The sequence below is a fragment of the Triticum aestivum genome, chromosome 5D, assembly GCF_018294505.1.
Source record: "Triticum aestivum cultivar Chinese Spring chromosome 5D, IWGSC CS RefSeq v2.1, whole genome shotgun sequence".
NCBI classification, from domain to species: domain Eukaryota; kingdom Viridiplantae; phylum Streptophyta; class Magnoliopsida; order Poales; family Poaceae; genus Triticum; species Triticum aestivum.
The window spans coordinates 426404364-426422478 of record NC_057808.1 but is presented as its reverse complement, the minus strand read 5'-3'; the positions used below and the strand labels follow the sequence as shown (position 1 = coordinate 426422478).

At 43.9% G+C, this 18115-nt stretch overlaps 3 protein-coding genes across 16 annotated transcripts; all 3 read left to right on the top strand.

Annotated features, from left to right (window-relative positions):
- Positions 1 to 1087: 1087 nt before the first annotated feature.
- LOC123122368 (aspartate--tRNA ligase 2, cytoplasmic) lies at positions 1088 to 4950 on the top strand. Its single transcript, XM_044542562.1, has 10 exons — positions 1088 to 1745; positions 1857 to 1967; positions 2109 to 2222; positions 2925 to 3218; positions 3291 to 3401; positions 3505 to 3558; positions 3727 to 3806; positions 3896 to 4011; positions 4371 to 4485; positions 4586 to 4950. Exons 1-10 carry the CDS (start codon positions 1197 to 1199, stop codon positions 4710 to 4712), a joined length of 1671 nt encoding a protein of 556 aa, XP_044398497.1. The 5' UTR covers positions 1088 to 1196; the 3' UTR covers positions 4713 to 4950.
- Positions 4951 to 6753: 1803 nt separating this feature from the next.
- On the top strand, positions 6754 to 12010 carry LOC123122366 (DNA-(apurinic or apyrimidinic site) endonuclease 2). Of its 5 annotated transcripts, XM_044542556.1 has the most exons (11): positions 6755 to 7095; positions 7362 to 7470; positions 7615 to 7851; positions 7972 to 8057; positions 8161 to 8276; positions 9071 to 9151; positions 9672 to 9872; positions 9951 to 10102; positions 10712 to 11433; positions 11530 to 11644; positions 11730 to 12010. In XM_044542556.1, the coding sequence occupies exons 1-10, from the start codon at positions 6985 to 6987 to the stop codon at positions 11605 to 11607; spliced, it is 1893 nt and encodes a 630-aa protein (XP_044398491.1). In that variant the 5' UTR covers positions 6755 to 6984; the 3' UTR covers positions 11608 to 11644; positions 11730 to 12010. The 5 variants fall into 5 exon arrangements, with proteins under 5 accessions (XP_044398492.1, XP_044398491.1, XP_044398490.1 ...); XM_044542555.1 differs by having other exon boundaries at positions 11530 to 12010; XM_044542557.1 differs by lacking the exon at positions 9071 to 9151 and having other exon boundaries at positions 6754 to 7095; positions 11530 to 12010.
- A 1664-nt stretch (positions 12011 to 13674) lies between these two features.
- Positions 13675 to 17731, top strand: LOC123122367 (BTB/POZ and MATH domain-containing protein 2). 10 transcript variants are annotated; one of them, XR_006460196.1, is made up of 6 exons: positions 13675 to 13794; positions 13886 to 15083; positions 15397 to 15486; positions 15725 to 15839; positions 16051 to 16177; positions 16268 to 17731. XR_006460196.1 is itself a non-coding variant. In XM_044542561.1 (5 exons), exons 2-5 carry the CDS (start codon positions 13893 to 13895, stop codon positions 16300 to 16302), a joined length of 1404 nt encoding a protein of 467 aa, XP_044398496.1. In that variant the 5' UTR covers positions 13675 to 13794; positions 13886 to 13892; the 3' UTR covers positions 16303 to 17731. The 10 variants fall into 10 exon arrangements, 1 of the variants encoding a protein (XP_044398496.1); XR_006460190.1 differs by having other exon boundaries at positions 15725 to 15938; XR_006460194.1 differs by having other exon boundaries at positions 15397 to 15938; positions 16271 to 16356; positions 17382 to 17731.
- Positions 17732 to 18115: the final 384 nt, after the last annotated feature.

Here is an 18115-nt window from a genome sequence, read left to right as displayed (position 1 = left end):
AGACAAGGCCCCGTAAACCAGAGGCCACCTAGACTGGTTAGCGGAGCAGCAGCCCATTTACGTGGGGACGAGCGGGTTGGCGATGACCCAGCGAGGCTGTGGGATAGAAGAACATGATCCGACGATACAGAGCGCCAAATCGCTGTGGAGGGCCCTAGGTAGCTCAGTTTTACTGTTTAGTAATGCGGAGACCCCATAGAGCAGGACTAGGGGTGTTATCTTCACGGAAAACCCCGGACCTGGGTAAAATTCGCAGGCGTACGCGGTCTCGCTCACTCCCGCTTCTAGGGCCCGGCGATGTACTTTTGACCCCCTCCATGATAAGCCATCATCCCTTGGCATATGTCGCTAGATATCCCCGACAATGCATGCACCATACGGTGCGCACGCCTGTGGTCGACAGAGGGCGCGTGCTCTCCCCTGCCAGCTGGTTTCAAAGAGCAATGGAGAACCCTACGAAAGCTATGACATCGCCTTGTCAATTCACCTGGCGTAACAGCATGGCCCCAGTTTAAAACAATTAACCTAGCTGCACATGCCATGACCGAGTTGAATAGATTGAGAAAAATGAACTCGTATGAACCTGGTTGCCATGTTATACATAAATAAGAAATGGAGAAGAATCACTTACATGGATAAATGTTAACACAGCTAAGCATGCTACCACAAATTCTTAAAAAACAGCAGTTTGGTACCGGAAACAACGATGTAGCTAATGTGCTCGTTCCGCTTCTAAATATAAGTCTTTGCAGCATACGGATGTATATAAATATATTTTAGAATGTAGATTCACTCATTTTACTTTGTATATAGTCCATAGTGAAATCTCTATAAAAACTTATATTTAAAAACGGACGGAGTAGTTTGAACAAAATAGACAAGTGCGTTTGGAAATAAAAGGAACATTAGTTAGTATGTACATCCCCGGGGCAGCAGCCTGATCACATTAGTATGTACAGCCGAGCACAAAGTCAGGAACTTGATCCGGCTGGGGATTCAAGACCGTGGCCGCCACGGAACGACGCTACAACGTGGCCGCCACGGAAGAGCTTTGCTACCCGAACGAGCTATTTGGGCTTGTACAGTACAGTATATTATATACTCGTAGAATAGAAGAGCGCCTGAGCCTCCGCCCGCCGCCGTCGCCCACGCAACCTTGCTCCTCCGCTCGCTTCCTCCCCGCCGGCGACGACGCGATGTCTTCCGAGCCCGAGAAAGCGCCGCCCGCCCCCGAAGCGGGCGTCCCCGCAGCCACCGTCAGCAATAAGCAACGGAAGAGGGACGCCAGGAAGGCCGAGAAGGCGGCCAAGTACGCGCAGGCGCACGCGCAGCAGAAGCCCGCCGCCGAGGACCCCTCGCCGGAGCACGAGAAGCAGAAGCAGCAGCAGCCCGCCGCCGCCGAGGACGACCCCTCGGCGGCCAACTACGGCGACGTCCTCCCCGGGGAGATCCTCCCCGCGGCGGTCCCCGACGGACCGTGGGCCGAGATCGGCCACCTCGACACGGCCGCCGCCGGCCGCTCCGTGCTGGTCCGCGCGACGGCGCAGGCGGTCTACCGCGGGTCCAAGACCAAGAACGTGGCCTTCCTCAAGCTGCGGCAGGGGATGAGCACCGTGCAGTGCGTGCTCGCCGGCAGCGCGCAGATGGCGCTCTTCGCCTTGTCCCTCCCCAAGGAGTCGATCGTCGTCGTGGAGGGCGCCGTCGCCCTCCTCGACGAGCCCCTCAGCTACACCACAGTGCAAGAGGTTTCCTTCTGCCGTAGCCAATGTCTTCCTGTTCGAGTTGTCAGCTTACATACATACATACTCATACAAAATACAGGAGTTATTTTGTGATCCCCGTTTGATGTCTGGCAGGTGGAGATTAAGGTGAGGAAGCTCTACTGCATCAGCAGGGCCGACCCGAAGCTACCCATCAGCGTCGAGGACGCCGGCCGGAGTTCGGCGGAGTTTGCAAAAGCTGAAGCAGTATGTCAATCTGCGTATTTGCTTGCCTGCTCCGCTTTGAATGCATGAAGGAGGAGGACACAGTTTGTTGTTGCTCCAATTCTCCGATGATGATGATGATGATATTTGGGTTCAGCTAACGGGATCTTGGTTGTTTTGCAGAAGGGAGTGCCACTTCCCCGCGTTGGTCAGGACACACGCTTGGACTATCGAGTTATTGATGTGCGGACACCGACCGGTCAAGCCATTTTCCGTATACAGCATCAAGTTGAAAACGTCGGTATTTGTTCTTGCTTTTAGGACTACTGCATGCTATCAGTGATGCTCATGAATTGAGTTTGCAGCAGTACTAAACATACCATGTTATCTCATATGTTGTGTAGCTTTGTTAAGATATTCTACTCCCTCCGTTCCTAAATATAAGTCTTTTTAGACATTTTAGAGTGTAGATTCACTCATTTTGTTTCGTATGTAGTCATTTGTTGAAATCTCTAGAAAGACTTGTATCGTGGAACGGAGGGAGTAGTACTTAATTTGCCACTGAATTAAGCTTATCTGGTGGTGAACCGTTTGAGTCGCCGGGCCAAGCTTGGCATTGGCTGCGTCTCTGCGTGGGGTTCGGTGATCTTTTTGGGTCGTTGTTTAGGTGGAGTGTGCGTGAGCCGCCACCGTAGCAGTACTTAGTGCTGGACTGTCGTTGCATTTTGTATCGTAATGATGTGGACAGGCTCTTGCCTCTTCTTCTATAATACATGATACACATCCTTGTGCGTGTTCTAGAGAAAAAAACTTTAGCCTCAGCCTATAATTATTTCGTACCAGCAAAAAAAGCCTTTATTGAGCACTGTGCTGGTCTTTCCGGTTGTTTCTAGACACTGATCGATCCAGTGATCTTAATGTCATGCCTGCAATCTGATTACACTAATGATCCGATTGAGTTTTAACTTTTAAAATATTTACCATTGTTGGATACTGCAGAAATTCAGGGAACATTTGTCGTCAAAAGATTTTATCGGGATCCACACTCCAAAGCTGATTTCTGGGTCAAGTGAAGGTGGAGCAGCAGTATTCAAACTTGAATATAAGAATGGCAAGTCTGCTTGTTTGGCACAATCCCCTCAGCTGCACAAGCAGATGGCTATCTGTGGTGGGTTCCGTCGTGTATTTGAGGTTGGGCCCGTGTTTCGTGCAGAAGACTCCAACACACATAGGCATCTGTGTGAGTTTGTTGGTTTGGACGCTGAAATGGAGATTATGAGGCACTACTTTGAGGTGAGCAAGTTTGGTAGAGTGCTCTTCTTCATTTACAAACACGACAATGGCTGAACTTGTTTCTTTAAACAGGTTTGCGATATTGTGGATGGATTATTTGTAGAAATTTTCAGACACTTGAATGAAAATTGCAAGAGGGAACTTGAGGCAATTAATAGGCAGTATCCATTTGAACCACTGAAGGTAAAATATTTGTTGCGTCTTATTGCTTGGTGGTTCCAGTAATGTTGCAATATCTGGGTTTTTGTTGCTGAAATGGCGACTCACATTGTGTTAATTCCTGCAGTACCTAGAAAGTACCTTGAGGCTCAGTTACGAGGAAGGAATACAAATGTTGAAGGTACAAACATGTAGCTACACCCTCATGTTTTTCTCTCATCATTTGAATTTTATGCTGTTTATTTCGTGCAGTAATAATTGCTACTTCAACTCTACTGTAGACAGCCTGATGTATGACATCATAAAAAAAATAAAAAAATCGAACATTGGTGATTTATTTGCTTTGCAGGAAGCTGGAACAGAAATTGAGCCTATGGGTGACCTCAACACTGAAGCTGAGAAAAAACTTGGTCAGCTTGTTAGGGAGAAGTACGGAGAAGTGTCAAAACTGCTATGCTTATGTTCATTTCATCATTTTGTCTCTTTTAACTCGCCATTGCTCCTGGTAATATTTGTAGGTATGACACTGAGTTTTTCATTCTCTATCGATATCCTTTGGCGGCACGCCCCTTCTACACCATGCCTTGCTATGAAAACCCAGCGTACAGCAACTCTTTTGATGTCTTCCTTCGAGGTGAGCACTGAAATTGCTCAAGCTGTACCTAACACTATTATGATATAGTAGTAGTATAATGGAAGTAAGGGCAACTATGTCCTGCATGAATTCATTTGCCGATATATTAGTTAGTTTATTAAGTTGGAACTTGCAAGTAATTTTTCAGGCCATCTGAATCTATGAATATACTAGCAGTACGAGTGACCATCAGTGCCAGTGGGGATAGTTTCTGTTCCACACTCTGTATTTTATGGTGTCTGACTAGTACGTTCGTTTGTTGAAGTGAAAAGTACCTGATTTCCTGAAGTTGGAGCAGTAATGAATTATCATGTGTTGAATTTGCTGAAGAAACTTTGCACTTCTTGCTTACTCGACAGGCGAGGAAATAATTTCCGGAGCACAAAGAATACATGAACCCGAGCTGCTGGCCAAACGTGCGGCCGAGCATGGAATCGGGAAGAGTTCCATCAAGTCATACGTCGACTCATTCAGGTATGTTCATCAAAATCCCGTGCCCGCGGTCATTTAGTTCTATTTGTTAGGTCTCTGTCTCTTGATGTGATTGTCATCTGAGAAATGCTTACTGTTGCAGGTACGGCGCACCTCCTCATGGCGGGTTCGGGGTCGGGCTGGAGAGAGTGGTCATGCTGTTCTGCGGACTGAGCAACGTCCGGCTGGCATCGCTTTTCCCTCGTGACCCGCAGAGGCTGAGCCCATGACCCCTCTTCCTCTTAAGAGCGAGTCTGATCCATGCTTATTCTAGCCTTGATGAACCTTCTCGATGCTTAGTTACCTCTACCTTTTAAGCAACGTTCTGCTGTAAAATGGTTACCAAACTCTCACCTTGATGTGCGTAGTAGTAGGCTAGTTTCGGTAGCAGATCAAAGACTTGAGCATGGAGAAGTTTGCGGATAATTGAGAATCGATAGTTAACTGAAGAAGGTTTGCAGTAATTCATTCAGTCCACATGTTGTTCTCTCTGTGTGGTTGACTTCTTCACACACAGGGGAGTTCGCCAATTAACTTCTCTTTGCATCGCCTACTATCTATCGCATGAAACAAGGGAAATTCAGGCAAGGCGTGATTTTCGGCCGTGTTGATAGAGAGTAAATGTTGTGTCCACTCCAATGGTGAACACAACAAGTATATATGGTAGTCACATTGCGTCCACCACATGCTTTATTTACAAGTCTTCTGCTCTCTCCTTCCCCGTTTCATTTTTGTAGCAAGAATGAGTCCGAAGTTTTTTTTCCCTTTTTCTTTTGAGAGTCAGAATGAGTCCGTAGTTGATTAGATAATTGTTAAATCCTGATGGTAAGCATAAGAACTGATCTCTCCGCTCTGAATTCTAGAGGATTTTTTCTAGGCGCACCGTGCCGTCGTCCCTCCTTTCCCGGCAGGTCCTCGCCTCCCTCCTCCGCCGGCGTGGGAGTGCACTCATCATGGAGCTCTATTTTTTTCCCGCTTTAGAGGATTTACTTCGTTGATGGTGGGGATGACACTCATCATGTGAATAAATTTTTCTTGAGTGTCTCCAGCTCCATGCTGATGATGGCTCGTTGGCGTAGATTTATGAAACCTAGAAATCGATCACTGATCCAATTCCGCTACCTCTATGGGATGTTGTGGTTTGCAGGGTATGTCGATGTGGTGGTGTGGCTACCCTTTACAGTCTTCTTTTTTCTTGAGGGGTAGAATGCGACTGTATTCAATCAAAATGGAGCGTGGCAAATATTCTTAACAGCCACACATGGGGTCCCACATCAAGAGTAACTGAAGGTTTAGTGAGATCATGCGCCTCACCATTATGCTCCGGCTTTTCATGATCCACACAAACTTCGTCCATCTCTCCCATCTACATCTTGATCTCATGTATAATGGAACTGCTTTGGCCCATATAGCTCTCTCTACATCTTGGTCACCATACAATCCATCGCTATATGGATTCTCCATGGATAGAGATCATCTGCCAACGCTAGAGCTTCATTGAACGTAATAGCTTCAGAATCTCGGGTTGCACCAAATCATGGAGAACAACTGTCGAAGCTCCCGCGACAGATCGCCACACAAGTACCTCTGTCGTTATTGCTCGTGTATTAAAGAGTTGAACAAAATTTCACCAATTCAAAAAATGTTCATGAATGGAAAAATATCCTAAAAATTCAAAAACTGTACGTGACTTACAAAATAGATTATTCATTCATAAAATGTTCATTGATTCAAAAAATGATCATGCATTTGAAAAAAATTTCGTTAAATCTAAAAAATGTGCGGGAATTTTAAAAATTGTTCCATTCAATCTCCAAAAAATGTTTGTCGATTCTAGAAATGTTCGCCGAATCAAGAACATTGTTTAAAAAAATGTTTGCAATTTTTAAAAAATGTTGTAAATAGTATAAAATATTCATGAATTCAAAAAATGTTCTTGATTTTAGAAAATGTTCAAAACTATGTAAATGTCTCGAATTTGAAAAATATTCACTATTTCAAATATGTGCACGAGTTTAAAAAAATGTTCATGATTTCACGAAATTGAGAGTGATAGTGTATCTCCGTGATGTAGCAAATTTTGGTCATGACGATTGAAGATTATGATTTTTTTCCCTCCCTTTGCAGCGCAAGGTCCCTTCTATACTATTAAAAATAAAATATCTAGTGCAAGCTCAAGAGATGCAAATATTGGAGCGTTAGGGTTTTCAATGCGAAAAATAGAGCAGGGGTTAAGGTGAAGTTTACCGCGGCTGAATCCCAGCCTCACCGCTCCCATCGGACGGTGTACCTGAGTCGCAGGCCTAAGCGGTCCGCCGCTCCGCACCTGTCCTGCCGCCGCCGGCGCGGGGGCGGGACCGGACATTTCGACCGTGCGCCACACAACTAACTCAACGGCGCCGCCGCGCCGGCCATCTCGTCGCCCCCGCGGGAGAAGCGTGGAGCGTTCCTCTCGAGCCCGTCGTGGGCTCTCGAGAACCTCCGCCCGCCCGCTCGGCGGGGATGGTGAAGATAGTGACGTACAACGTGAACGGGCTGCGGCCGCGGGTGGCGCAGCACGGCTCGCTCCGCCGCCTCCTCGACTCGCTCGACGCCGACATCATCTGCTTCCAGGTCCGGCCGGTTGCTGATCCCCTTCCTTCCCACCCATTATTCTAGGCATCATGCGTCCGAACCCTAGCTCTTAGCTGTGTGGTCACCCCGCCGCCAAAATGTTGCCACTTCACTCGTTACAGTTCATTTCCACTTACTGTTTATGCTCCATGAAATGCGGGTTCACTAAGTTTGCACTGTACTGCCGTGCTTGCTGCTTGATTTCTGCACGCTGAAATGTCTGCGATTCGGTTCAGCTGACCTTGCCGATGTTTGGTGTGCTTCAGGAGACCAAATTGTCTAGGCAGGACTTGTCTGGGGATGTCATAATGGCCGAGGGATACGAGGCTTTTATTTCGTGCAATCGTTCTTCGAGAGGGCGTGGACCATACTCTGGCGAGTGATTAATTCGAATAGTATGTTTGGTTAGCTTTTGGAGCATTGGGTGTTGGAGGTGTTGTTTTCTTCCACATGACACTTTGCTGGTTAAGTCACCCCGAATGCTTCATCCCTTGTTGTTGATTCATTTATGTATTGTAGGTGTTGCAACGTTTTGCCGGGTGACATCAGCATTTGCCAGTCAGGAGGTTGCTTTGCCGGTAGCAGCTGAAGAAGGCTTTGCTGGATTACAGGGCTCTGCAAAGGACAATGAAGTTATTGGGGATTTTGTTCTTGATATGCCTATGGATGAGGAAGATCTTGGCGAAATAACAAGAGAGGAGCTGCTCAGGGTGGACAATGAGGGGCGATGTATCATCACTGACCATGGACATTTTGGTAAGCCGCTTCTTGCCAGTAAAGTAGGACTATGATTTCCATATGATGTGCCAATGTTCTTTTGTCGCATATCTGGTCTGTTCTCCGTTTGTGATGATATGTACTGTGCTATCTGTGTAGTTCTTTTCAATATATATGGCCCATCTATTGGAGAAGATGATGAAGAACGGATTCGTTTTAAGCTACTGTTTTACAAGATATTGCAGGTACTCATGTACATCTCAGTTAGTATAGTGCTGATTTCTCACGGTTTTAATGGCTTAGTGAAGGACTTCTATTAAACTGCGGTCATCTTTCCAAATCTTTTAGAAACGATGGGAATTTCTATTGGCTCTTGGAAAGAGAGTCTTCGTTGTTGGAGATTTGAATATTGCTCCTAGTTCGATAGATAGGTGTGACGCATCTCCTGGATTTGAGAAGCAAATGTAAGCTCTTTCCCCTTTCCTTTTTACTGCCACTTGCTTGCACTAAAACTTAATTCTGCGGCAAAGGTTTGCTGACCAGCATAATTTGAAGAATGAAAATGAAGAACATAAGATGGGCATTTTTTATGTAAAGATGACAACCTGTTTCACAAGAAAATGTTGTTGCATATGCACTGGTGATAATTTTCTCCACATAAGTGTAAATTTTGCTATGAGCAACTGTTGTTGGGTGGTATTATTACTCATGGGCTGTTACAGCATAGGTTAATGCAATCGGTTAATAGCATGAGAAACAACTGTGTGTTGCAAAATTACGAGATATATAAACTGGAACCCCATTCACAGGCTGCATGATACCTGACTTGTATCGTATTTACCTTCACCCCTAATTCACATATAATGACCCGACATACCTTGATGTAAGCTTCGAGCTCAGTAGAAATTGTTAATAACAGCATTTACAGTGAGGCTGCATACTAAATTCCATAAAAGCTTCAAACTAATAGTATGGGTTTCCACTTGTGATGAATGCATTAGTCTGCTCTCTGTAGAGTTTCGGTTTATATCTTCTGTATTCTACTGTGCTGTATGAAGACTTCGAGCTGAGTAAAAAGATACAAAATTGTTAATAAGAACTGTTTACACTTTACAGTGAGGCTTCAAACTAATTTATTTATTAGGCTTTCCAACTGTGATAAATGCATTGTTCTGCTTTCTTAGAAGTAAATCTAATAATGAAATTGAAATTGCTCAAGAAGAACGATAGTTAGTTATCATCCTTTCCCTGATTCAAGGTTTCGGGAGTGGCTGAGATCCATGTTAAGAGAACATGGGGGTCCCTTTTTTGACGCTTTCAGATCAAAGCACCCTGAAAGGTACTGTGGCTCCTTTTTTTTACTTGCCCAATATGTACTACTCCCTCCGTTCCTAAATACAAGTCTTTTTTGAGATTTCAATATGGACTACATAATTTTGCTCCGTATGTAGTCCATATTGAAATCTCTGAAAAGACTTGTATTTAGGAATAGGAACGGAGGGAGTAGCCCGACTTATTCTATTCTTGATTTTGTAATTTTGTTATAACTTGTTACTCCATACCAACAGCACTGGTGGTTAAACAATTTCCTCAGAATGTAAGCACTACTATGCATGTATCCGATGTGTAGATTTTGAAAGCACACCATATCAGTTTTTGTAGCTACTGATTTCCATCTTTAAAAACTAAATAAAAAAGGTAATAATTTGCTGATGTGGCAGGCTGTGAGCGCAGGAAAATTATTTAGTTGGATCAACTTTATAGTTATATAGGATTATAATTATTGCACCTAGAGTGGACTCCACGGGAACTAACATTCTAACCCTGCATTGCATGCTTTCTGCATTTCTTTTATGTAGGACGGGAGCTTATACTTGCTTTAATCAAAAAGTTGGAGCTGAAGAATACAATTACGGTTCTAGAATAGACCACATTCTCATTTCTGGTGCCTGTTTTCATGACTGCAATTCGGTGGAAGATCATAGCATTTTCCATTGCCATGTTGCTGATTGTGAGATAATGAATCATTTCAGAAGAGGGGATTCAGGAAATATCTCAAAGTAAAGATGGGTTGAAAATTTTCCTTTCTGAGATTAAGGTGGATAACAAGCAGGATTTGACTATTGCATTGCCCACAGGTGGAAAGGAGGGAGAAGTAGTAAGCTAGAAGGGTCTGATCATATTCCAGTTTATATGATACTGAACGGAATACCTGAACTTCCTGCCCATAATACCCCACCATCAGCTGCAAGATATCTCCCAGAAATCCGTGGGCGGCAACAGAGTATAGGTGCGCAAAATTTGTCTTATGTAACATTTTCCAAGCAACAACTTAAATTTTCAACTTCCAGTGTAAGCTGAAACTATTGTATTATAGTGTCATTCTGTTAACATAAGCCACAGTTGTTGAACTACTGTATGCCTTAGCTTCCCATCAGCTGATAAGATATATATTTCTTCCCTTAAAACTTTGTAAGCAACTGCCTGTATTTTATAACAATCACATGGATGGATGTGGTTACTAAACTTGCTTCAGGATTATTGCTTTCTTATTGTTTTGAATACAAGTATACATGCACGCTAACTGCTTCATAATGTGGTGTGTTTATGCAAATCAACTCCCATAATATTCACCATCAAATTTTGAGTATTTAGAATAGGTTAATTAGAATTTCTAGTTTATATACTGTATCCAGTTCAGACAACACTGTCTATTGTTATGCTAACTAGCAAGTTTTGCTGTGCATGTCATTTCTTATGGTAGATTGTGATACTGATACACCTTCCTAGATGATAGGTAACTTTGAATGTGCATTTCATCATGTCTTATCACTTGGTAACGCAATCTGACCTTACCTATGGTTTTACTTGCATGCAATTGTGATACTTCTTTGTTCAGTATCATTCCTCAGTAAAGGAAAATTGTGCGAAGCTGAAGATGGCCCAGGTTTAAACATATCCAGGGATAGAGCAAATGAAAGCTGCTGCAGTGATGACCTGGAAAGGAGAAGCATTTCCAAGGAAGAATTAGCAACTGGTATAACCGAGTTTTCTAAAGGTGTTAACCAACCTAGTCCGACGTCTAAACGGAGGAATCTTGATCATTGGATAAATGAAGGTTCAAGTGGCAGCTCCCAAAATAGCAATGTAACATTACTGGCAGCACAAGGTATGAAAACTTCCTTTTCTGGTATCAAGTCTATGTCTAACAAGAAGAACAAGCATAACTTATCCTCACAGCCAACAATCAAGTCATTTTTTCGAAGACCAGAAACAAAGCCAGGGGATGCCAATATCAATAGCTTAGCTAGTTCAGTAGGTACAGTACCTAGTTCAGTAGATACAATACCTAAAATGGATGAATTATGTTCTCCAAAAGATGATAGTCTGCAAGAAAACATCCAGTGTACAGCTTCAGCTGAAGATCCGGATAACTTAGACATATCATCTTCACTTTCAACTGATAAATGCAATATTGCAACATTGGAGTGGCAAAGAATACAACAGAGAATGAAAATGACCCTACCACTTTGCAAAGGACACCGTGAACCTTGCATTCCAAGGTCTGTGAAGAAGGGCTCCAATATCGGCCGCTTATTCTATGTCTGTGCCCGTGCTCAGGTACTTAAACTTCAGAATTTGTTACTTAGTTCATATCAAAGGAGTAGTTATAATATGCTGTGCAATGTGCACAAATCAAATCATTTCTGTATGCAGGGACCTTCATCAAATCCAGAAGCGAACTGCAATCACTTTCAATGGGCCTCTGTAAAATCTAAAGGGAAGCGGCAATGACTCTTTTGTTTGTCAGTGACTATTTTCTGCACTTGATGTAAGTAATATCAGCAGTTCTCTAAGAATGTGTTGATGCTTTTGTTGGACAATCTAGTTTATTTTTGTGTTAACTTCTGTTTTAGTCCCCAGAAGCCCTGGACACTTGTCAGCTTGTGCTCCGCGTGAGTCTGATGTATCGCCTGCTCCCATGTTGGGAGCAAGATGGTCCTTATTCAGTGCAAATTCTTTTACTAACAGAGGTACATAGTTTGTCCTTGTAGAGTTCTAATTAGATGGTTTTTGTACCCGGTACCCTCCTTTTCCTTCTTGAAGAGAAGTAGCCTCCTCCTTTGTTGTAACTTCCAAGTCAAACAAACAAAATGCGACTCTCTGTTGTTGGGTGGCTAATGAAATGCCACTTGGAGCCCTCGTGTGGTTCTGTTTGTTGAATTCTGGCTTAGCTTATCTTGAGAATGAGAACATAATCAGGATATTTTCAACTGAAAAGTAATTGCATATATACATGGAAAAATCAACTGAACCCAATTTATATTAATAATTTTGGCGTGACTACTTAAAAATAAGTTATGCTGGAGGCATGCACCTAAATCGTGCCAGTATTATATAGTAATAGTCATGTTGTTGTGCATCTATATCAATCAAGAAATAAGTGCCATCTGTGAAGGGGGTCTACTGATACAGTCTGTTTGGGACGTGTATGGATCAAAGGATAAAGTATATACTTAATCTCCACCAGGTGGCATGCCACGGCAGGCGCTATATGGTTTCTTAATTGTTATTTTTTTTAAATAATAACACAGGGAGATTTGTTCATTTATTAGAGAAGAAGCAACATGCAATCTGTTCATCTGTAATAAGTGCCACCTGTGCTGATCAGCAAACACCATGTGGAGTTATCAGTTCGTGGTGGATAGTAATACATTTCCAACAGATGGGTAGGATGCAATATGTTGGACTAGGGAATTCCTTCTATATATGTCCAAAAGGAAAAAGGATTTGATGGACCTTTACCATTTAAAAGCACCCTAGCGTCATTTTTGCCTCGTGAATTGTAACTTTGGATATTTGGTTAGCTGGTACTTGTGCTAATATCTGGCGTTTGCACCTTTGCTGAATATAGCTTTTTATTTTTTGGAGATCCTTTTTGGTGGTATTGCCCTGAAGGCGATGAAAGAAACTAGTTGCCCCCTTGTATGATCTGGCATTGTGCTTCAGTTCATTCCTTCCTGGCAATGCTACGGTGCTGTGCCGTGGATCACCTAAATTACTCGAAACAACATAGCGCCGCGCAACCGACTACGGTTGGCAGATGATTACATGAAGCTCCGGTTGGCTTGATTTTCTCCCTTTTTCTCTTCTTGTGGGCATCGGCTGGCTGTGTGCGTAGTCTCATAGGTGAAGAATGGCGGTGACGATCAGTTGCTGCTCGGGTGCATACATGGATCTTGTACGAGGATCTGGGAATACAGGACCTGAGATGTTTTTCCTCATCATGGATACATGCTACGAATAGACCAAGAAATACTACATCGATATTTTTTCATGTTTGTTATTTATTCGTGCTAGTGTGCATACTCAGTCGTGGCAGCCGGTGCAGTGAAATAGAAACGCAATTATGCTACAGTTTTTTTCGCGAAATAATCCAGCCTTTCTTGGAATGTGGATATCGGTAGCTTTACGATATTGTTCGGGAAGTCGCAACATTTGTGAGGTCAAAAATCCTGCCGAAGCTTTAACACAGTCCCATTACAGCATACGCAAAATTTAGCCATTAGTACGTGTTCCCTGCAAAAGATGTTGGTTTTGGTAAACGCAGAGGTGGACAATTTTGACTGAATTCACAGAATCACAGACAAAGTTAGCGATTTTCTAAATAGAAATTCGTATATAACACGAATTGTTATGCCTTTTTTTTAGACAAACTAATTGTTTTGGCTGGAATATACTCTTGCATCCTGCGAAATTCGGCTCGATTTATCAGGCCGTGAGTGATTGTTTTGCGTCGGCGTTGTATGGGCTTTGCAGATTGTGGGCTGCGGGGGCCATAAAAGCCCAATCATTGTGACGACTTATAATTAAACCCTTAAACGTAGGCAGATCCAGGCCGCACTCACCGACGAGCCGGCGGCGGCGCAAACTCTGCTTCCGGCGACTGGAGCGCGGCGACCCCGCGCGGGACGCTACCAGGTTTGCCCCTCTGCTCAGCTCATCGACCCCAACGCTGGAACTTGGCGTGTCAATGTTGACTGAGTTAGATAGATTTTCGGTGGACTCGCAGATCCCTCATGTCGTTCGCCGGCGTGTCGGTCGTCGACAGCGCCAAGCACTGCACCTGCGACACGTCGGCCGTCTACGCCGGCGCGGACAGCGGGTACCACCTGCTTATGGTCAGGGACTACTCGCGTACCAAGGTTCAGTTGCCCACCGGCGAGAGCGCCACCACCGGCCTTTTCACGGTGGGAGAATATGATTGGTACATCGAGTACTACCCCAACGGAGAAAACCCAAACTGCCGGGACTTCGTTTCGCTCTACGTCACGAGGCATACCCTCTACGACTGCGAGGGCGAAGAGGATGTGGAGGCCAAGTTCAGCTTCAGTCTCGTCGACCAGCTTGAGAAGCACAAGCCAGTGTACATTCATGGAACCAATAAGACTTGCACCTTCTCCAGCAGTGCTCCCTCCTGGGGCAGCGACAGATTTGTGAGAAGAGACGCCCTGGAACGATCGGCGCATCTAAAGGGTGATTGTCTCACCATCCGGTGCGACATCATGGTTGTTTGCAAGGATCACAAAATCGAGGATGCCGCTGGCACCGTACCTGACATAAACCAGCATTTTGGCCACCTCCTTCAAAACAAGGTGGGTGCTGATGTGACATTTGAGGTCGGTGGCGAGACGTTCGCTGCGCACCGGTGTGTGCTTGCAGCCCGGTCCAAAGTGTTCATGGCGCAGCTCTTTGGCCCCATGAAGGAGGGCGCCACAACATCCAGCGTCATACAGATCAAAGACATGGAAGCAAAAGTGTTCAGGGCTTTGCTAAGCTTCATCTACACAGATTCACTCCCTGCGATGGAGAAGGACAGCATGGAGGAGGATGAAATGTCAGAAGTTATGGACGAAGGGCGAGAAGAAGCAGCAGAGTTTGAAATGTGGCTGCAATGGTTGGAAGATTTGTTTGTGGCGGCAGACAGATACGATCTCCAACTGCTCAAGTTAATCTGTGAAAAGCAGTTGTCTGAGCACATAAGTGTGAGCTCAGTGACGTCCACTCTTGCTCTAGCTGAGAAGCACCACTGCTGTGGATTGAAGGAGGCGTGCTTGAAGTTTATCCAAGTGCAGTCTCCCTCGTGCTTGCAAACAGTAATGGCAACTAGTGGCTGGGATCATATAGCAGTGACCTATCCCTGGGTTGTGAAGGAGTTCATTGCCAAGCTTGCTTCGAACCAGCGCAAGTAACACTCTGTATAGGGGTAGGTATGTTCCTTAGACCTGTAGTGGTGCTCTTATGCATATATGGATCCTCTTAAGAGAGGTCATAGTCCGTGCGTCTTCTTTTTGTCTCAGTCATGTAATTTGCCTATATGCTGAATATCAATATAAAGAACCCAACATATGGTCAAATTGTCTCTTCATTATTCTCAAAAAAGAAAATTTATCTCTTCATGGAATGGATTAGTCTGTAAATTCAGGCGCAAGCGTCAACATTTATCGCATTGCAACATATGGTGGATAGTGATATCATGTCTAACACTCTGCTTGTTTGTTTTCCTTTTTTTTCTTTTGAGAGAATTTCAAACGCGAGAACTATTCATCGGCACCAATCATCTACATGCAGCTGGGTTATCTGAATTCTGTTTGCTGATAAAGAAAATTGAGAGTATGAACTGAACTTTCTTGTTAGGAAAAATATAATTATTGGAAAGGAACTGTTTGACCTGCCTTCATCACGCTATAGTACCTGCCTTCCTGGCAAGGTAGGCATGGCCAGTTAAATTACTCGAAACAACATAGCACCGAGTAACCAACTGCTGTTGCCAGATGATTACAGGGAAGCTCTGGTTGACCTCAAGATTCTTTTTCTGTTGTGTTCTGTTAAACGTGTACAACATGGTCAGGTACTCAGGTGTCGACCTCCATTCTGATCCGGTCGGCAGCAATTGGATTTACCGGTCTTTGTGGTTTGATTAATAGTTCATTGGTTCAGCTGACCATGGCCTGCATGTTCCATCGGTATATCCCTTAATCACTTTCCAATGTCATTTGTCTGGAAAGTCACCCTTATCATCTACATGCAAAAGCATCATCATGTATAAAAAGTTGCAAATTGAGGTGAGCTGCTCACTAGCTCTTGTCTGCCAGTAGACCACATGGTTTGATTAAAGGATGCATCACATTGATATTTTACTCATTTACTGTGACCACCGTGTTTCTATGCTTGCAGGGACCTTCATCAAATCCTGAGGCTATCTGTGGTCACTTTCAAGGGGCTTCTGCAAAATCTAATGTGAAGCGGCAATGTCTTTATTTATTTAACTGTGCATCTAATATGAATTATTTCAGCCCTCACTGTAAGTAAAACCAGCGATTTCATAAAACAAATGTGTCGATGCTTTTGTTGGACATCTTTTTTAATGCTAACTTCTGATTTTGTTCCCCAGTAGCCTGGATACTTGTCAGCTTGGGTTTCCTGTGAGTCTGATGTATCACCTGCTTCCCGTGCTGGGAGAGTTCTCTGCTTGGCGTTGAGGTACATAGTTTATCCTTGTAGAGTTCTGGTTAGATGGTTATTGTACCCAGTACCCTCCTTTTATTTCTGTTGGAGAGAAGTAGCTTCCTTTGTTGTAACTTCTAAGCGAAACAACAGCTCATAAAAAAGACTTCTAAGCAAAACAAACGAAATATGGCTCTCTGTTGGGTGGCTAATAAATGCCACTTGGAGCCCTCATGTGGTTCTGTTTGTTGAATTATGTCTAGCTTATCTTTGAGAACATTATCAGGATACTTTCAACTGAAAACTAACTGATGTTAGAGGTATGCGCGTAAATCATGCCAGTATTATATACTCCCTCCGTTCCAAAATACTCCCTCCGTCCGGAAATACTTGTCGGGGAAATGGATGTATCTAGACGTATTTTAGTTCTAGATACATCCAATTTTATCTGTTTGTGCGACAAGTATTTCCGGACGGAGGGAGTAGATGACTCAACTTTGTACTATATTTTGGAACGGAGGGAGTAGTAGTCTTGCTGTTTCACATCTCTATCAAGAAATAAGTGCCATTCGTGATGGCGGGGCTGCTCATAGAGTCTATTTTGGACATATATGCATCGAAGGATACATGTCTATTTAATCTCCACCAGGTGGCATGCCCAGGCAGGCGCTATTTAGTTTCTTATTGCAAAAAAGATAACATATGGGCGGATTATTAAAGAAGAAGAAGCATGCAACCTACTCGTCTATATTATACACCAGTGCTGACCAGCGACCACCACGTGGAAGTTCATGGTCGATAGCTCTGCATTTCTAATAGATGGGTAATATGTTGAACCCGAGAATTCTATATGTCTAAAAGGAAAAAGGATTTGATGGAGCTTACCATTTAAAAGCGCCCTAGAGCTCTTTTCGTCATGTGAAGCGCAATTTTCGATATCTGGTTAGCTGATGGTACTTCTTTCCAATCTTTCGCCTTTGCACCTTTGCACCTTTGCTCCTTATTCTGAATTCTGCCTGTGTAACGGCATTTTTGAGCGCCTTTTGGCATTGTGCTGATAGGTCCTTCCTGGCAATGTTATGGTGCTGCGCCCACGGCACGCGACGGACATGGTGTGCTAAATTGCTGGAAACATCATAGCGCCTAGTGACCAACTACTGTCGCCGCATGATTACATGGAAGCTCCCGTTGGCCTCAAGATTCTTTTTCTGTGTCCGTTCCTGGGGTTATGTTGAGAAAAAACTGGGGTTAAATTGCCTGTCTATTGCATGATGAGGCTCCCTCTTGTAGTCTTGTGGGTGGTGTCACACTTTGCGAGCCTTCACTCATTCTTTGCCATCTGAGAGCTACTGATTGATCTGATCCGTTACAAAATTGGAGAAATACCAGAGCTCGTGGTTCATGTTTGACAGGGATTGCACGTCTAACACCCTGGCACCTTCGTATCCGTTTTTATATTTCTTTCTGGGTGGAAATTTTCGAATGCTAAAATTATTCATGGGCGCCAATCATCTACAGGCAGCTGGCAAATGCGAGGCCTCGCCTGTCTAACATCCCAGTGTGTTGCTAAATAATCCCAGTATCGATATTGAATATTACGAGTTGAGAAGCGAAAATGTTATTCTAATCTCGAGCACAAATGCACCTGCATGAACAGAAATATATTAAAAATAAATAAATAAAATCTGGACTTTTTGTGGATGAACATCAACCAGTTTTCTTACATCCTACAAAATTTTGCCACAAATAGACATCTGTAGAGGTACGTGCAAAAAAAAATCAACGAGTCCGCCAA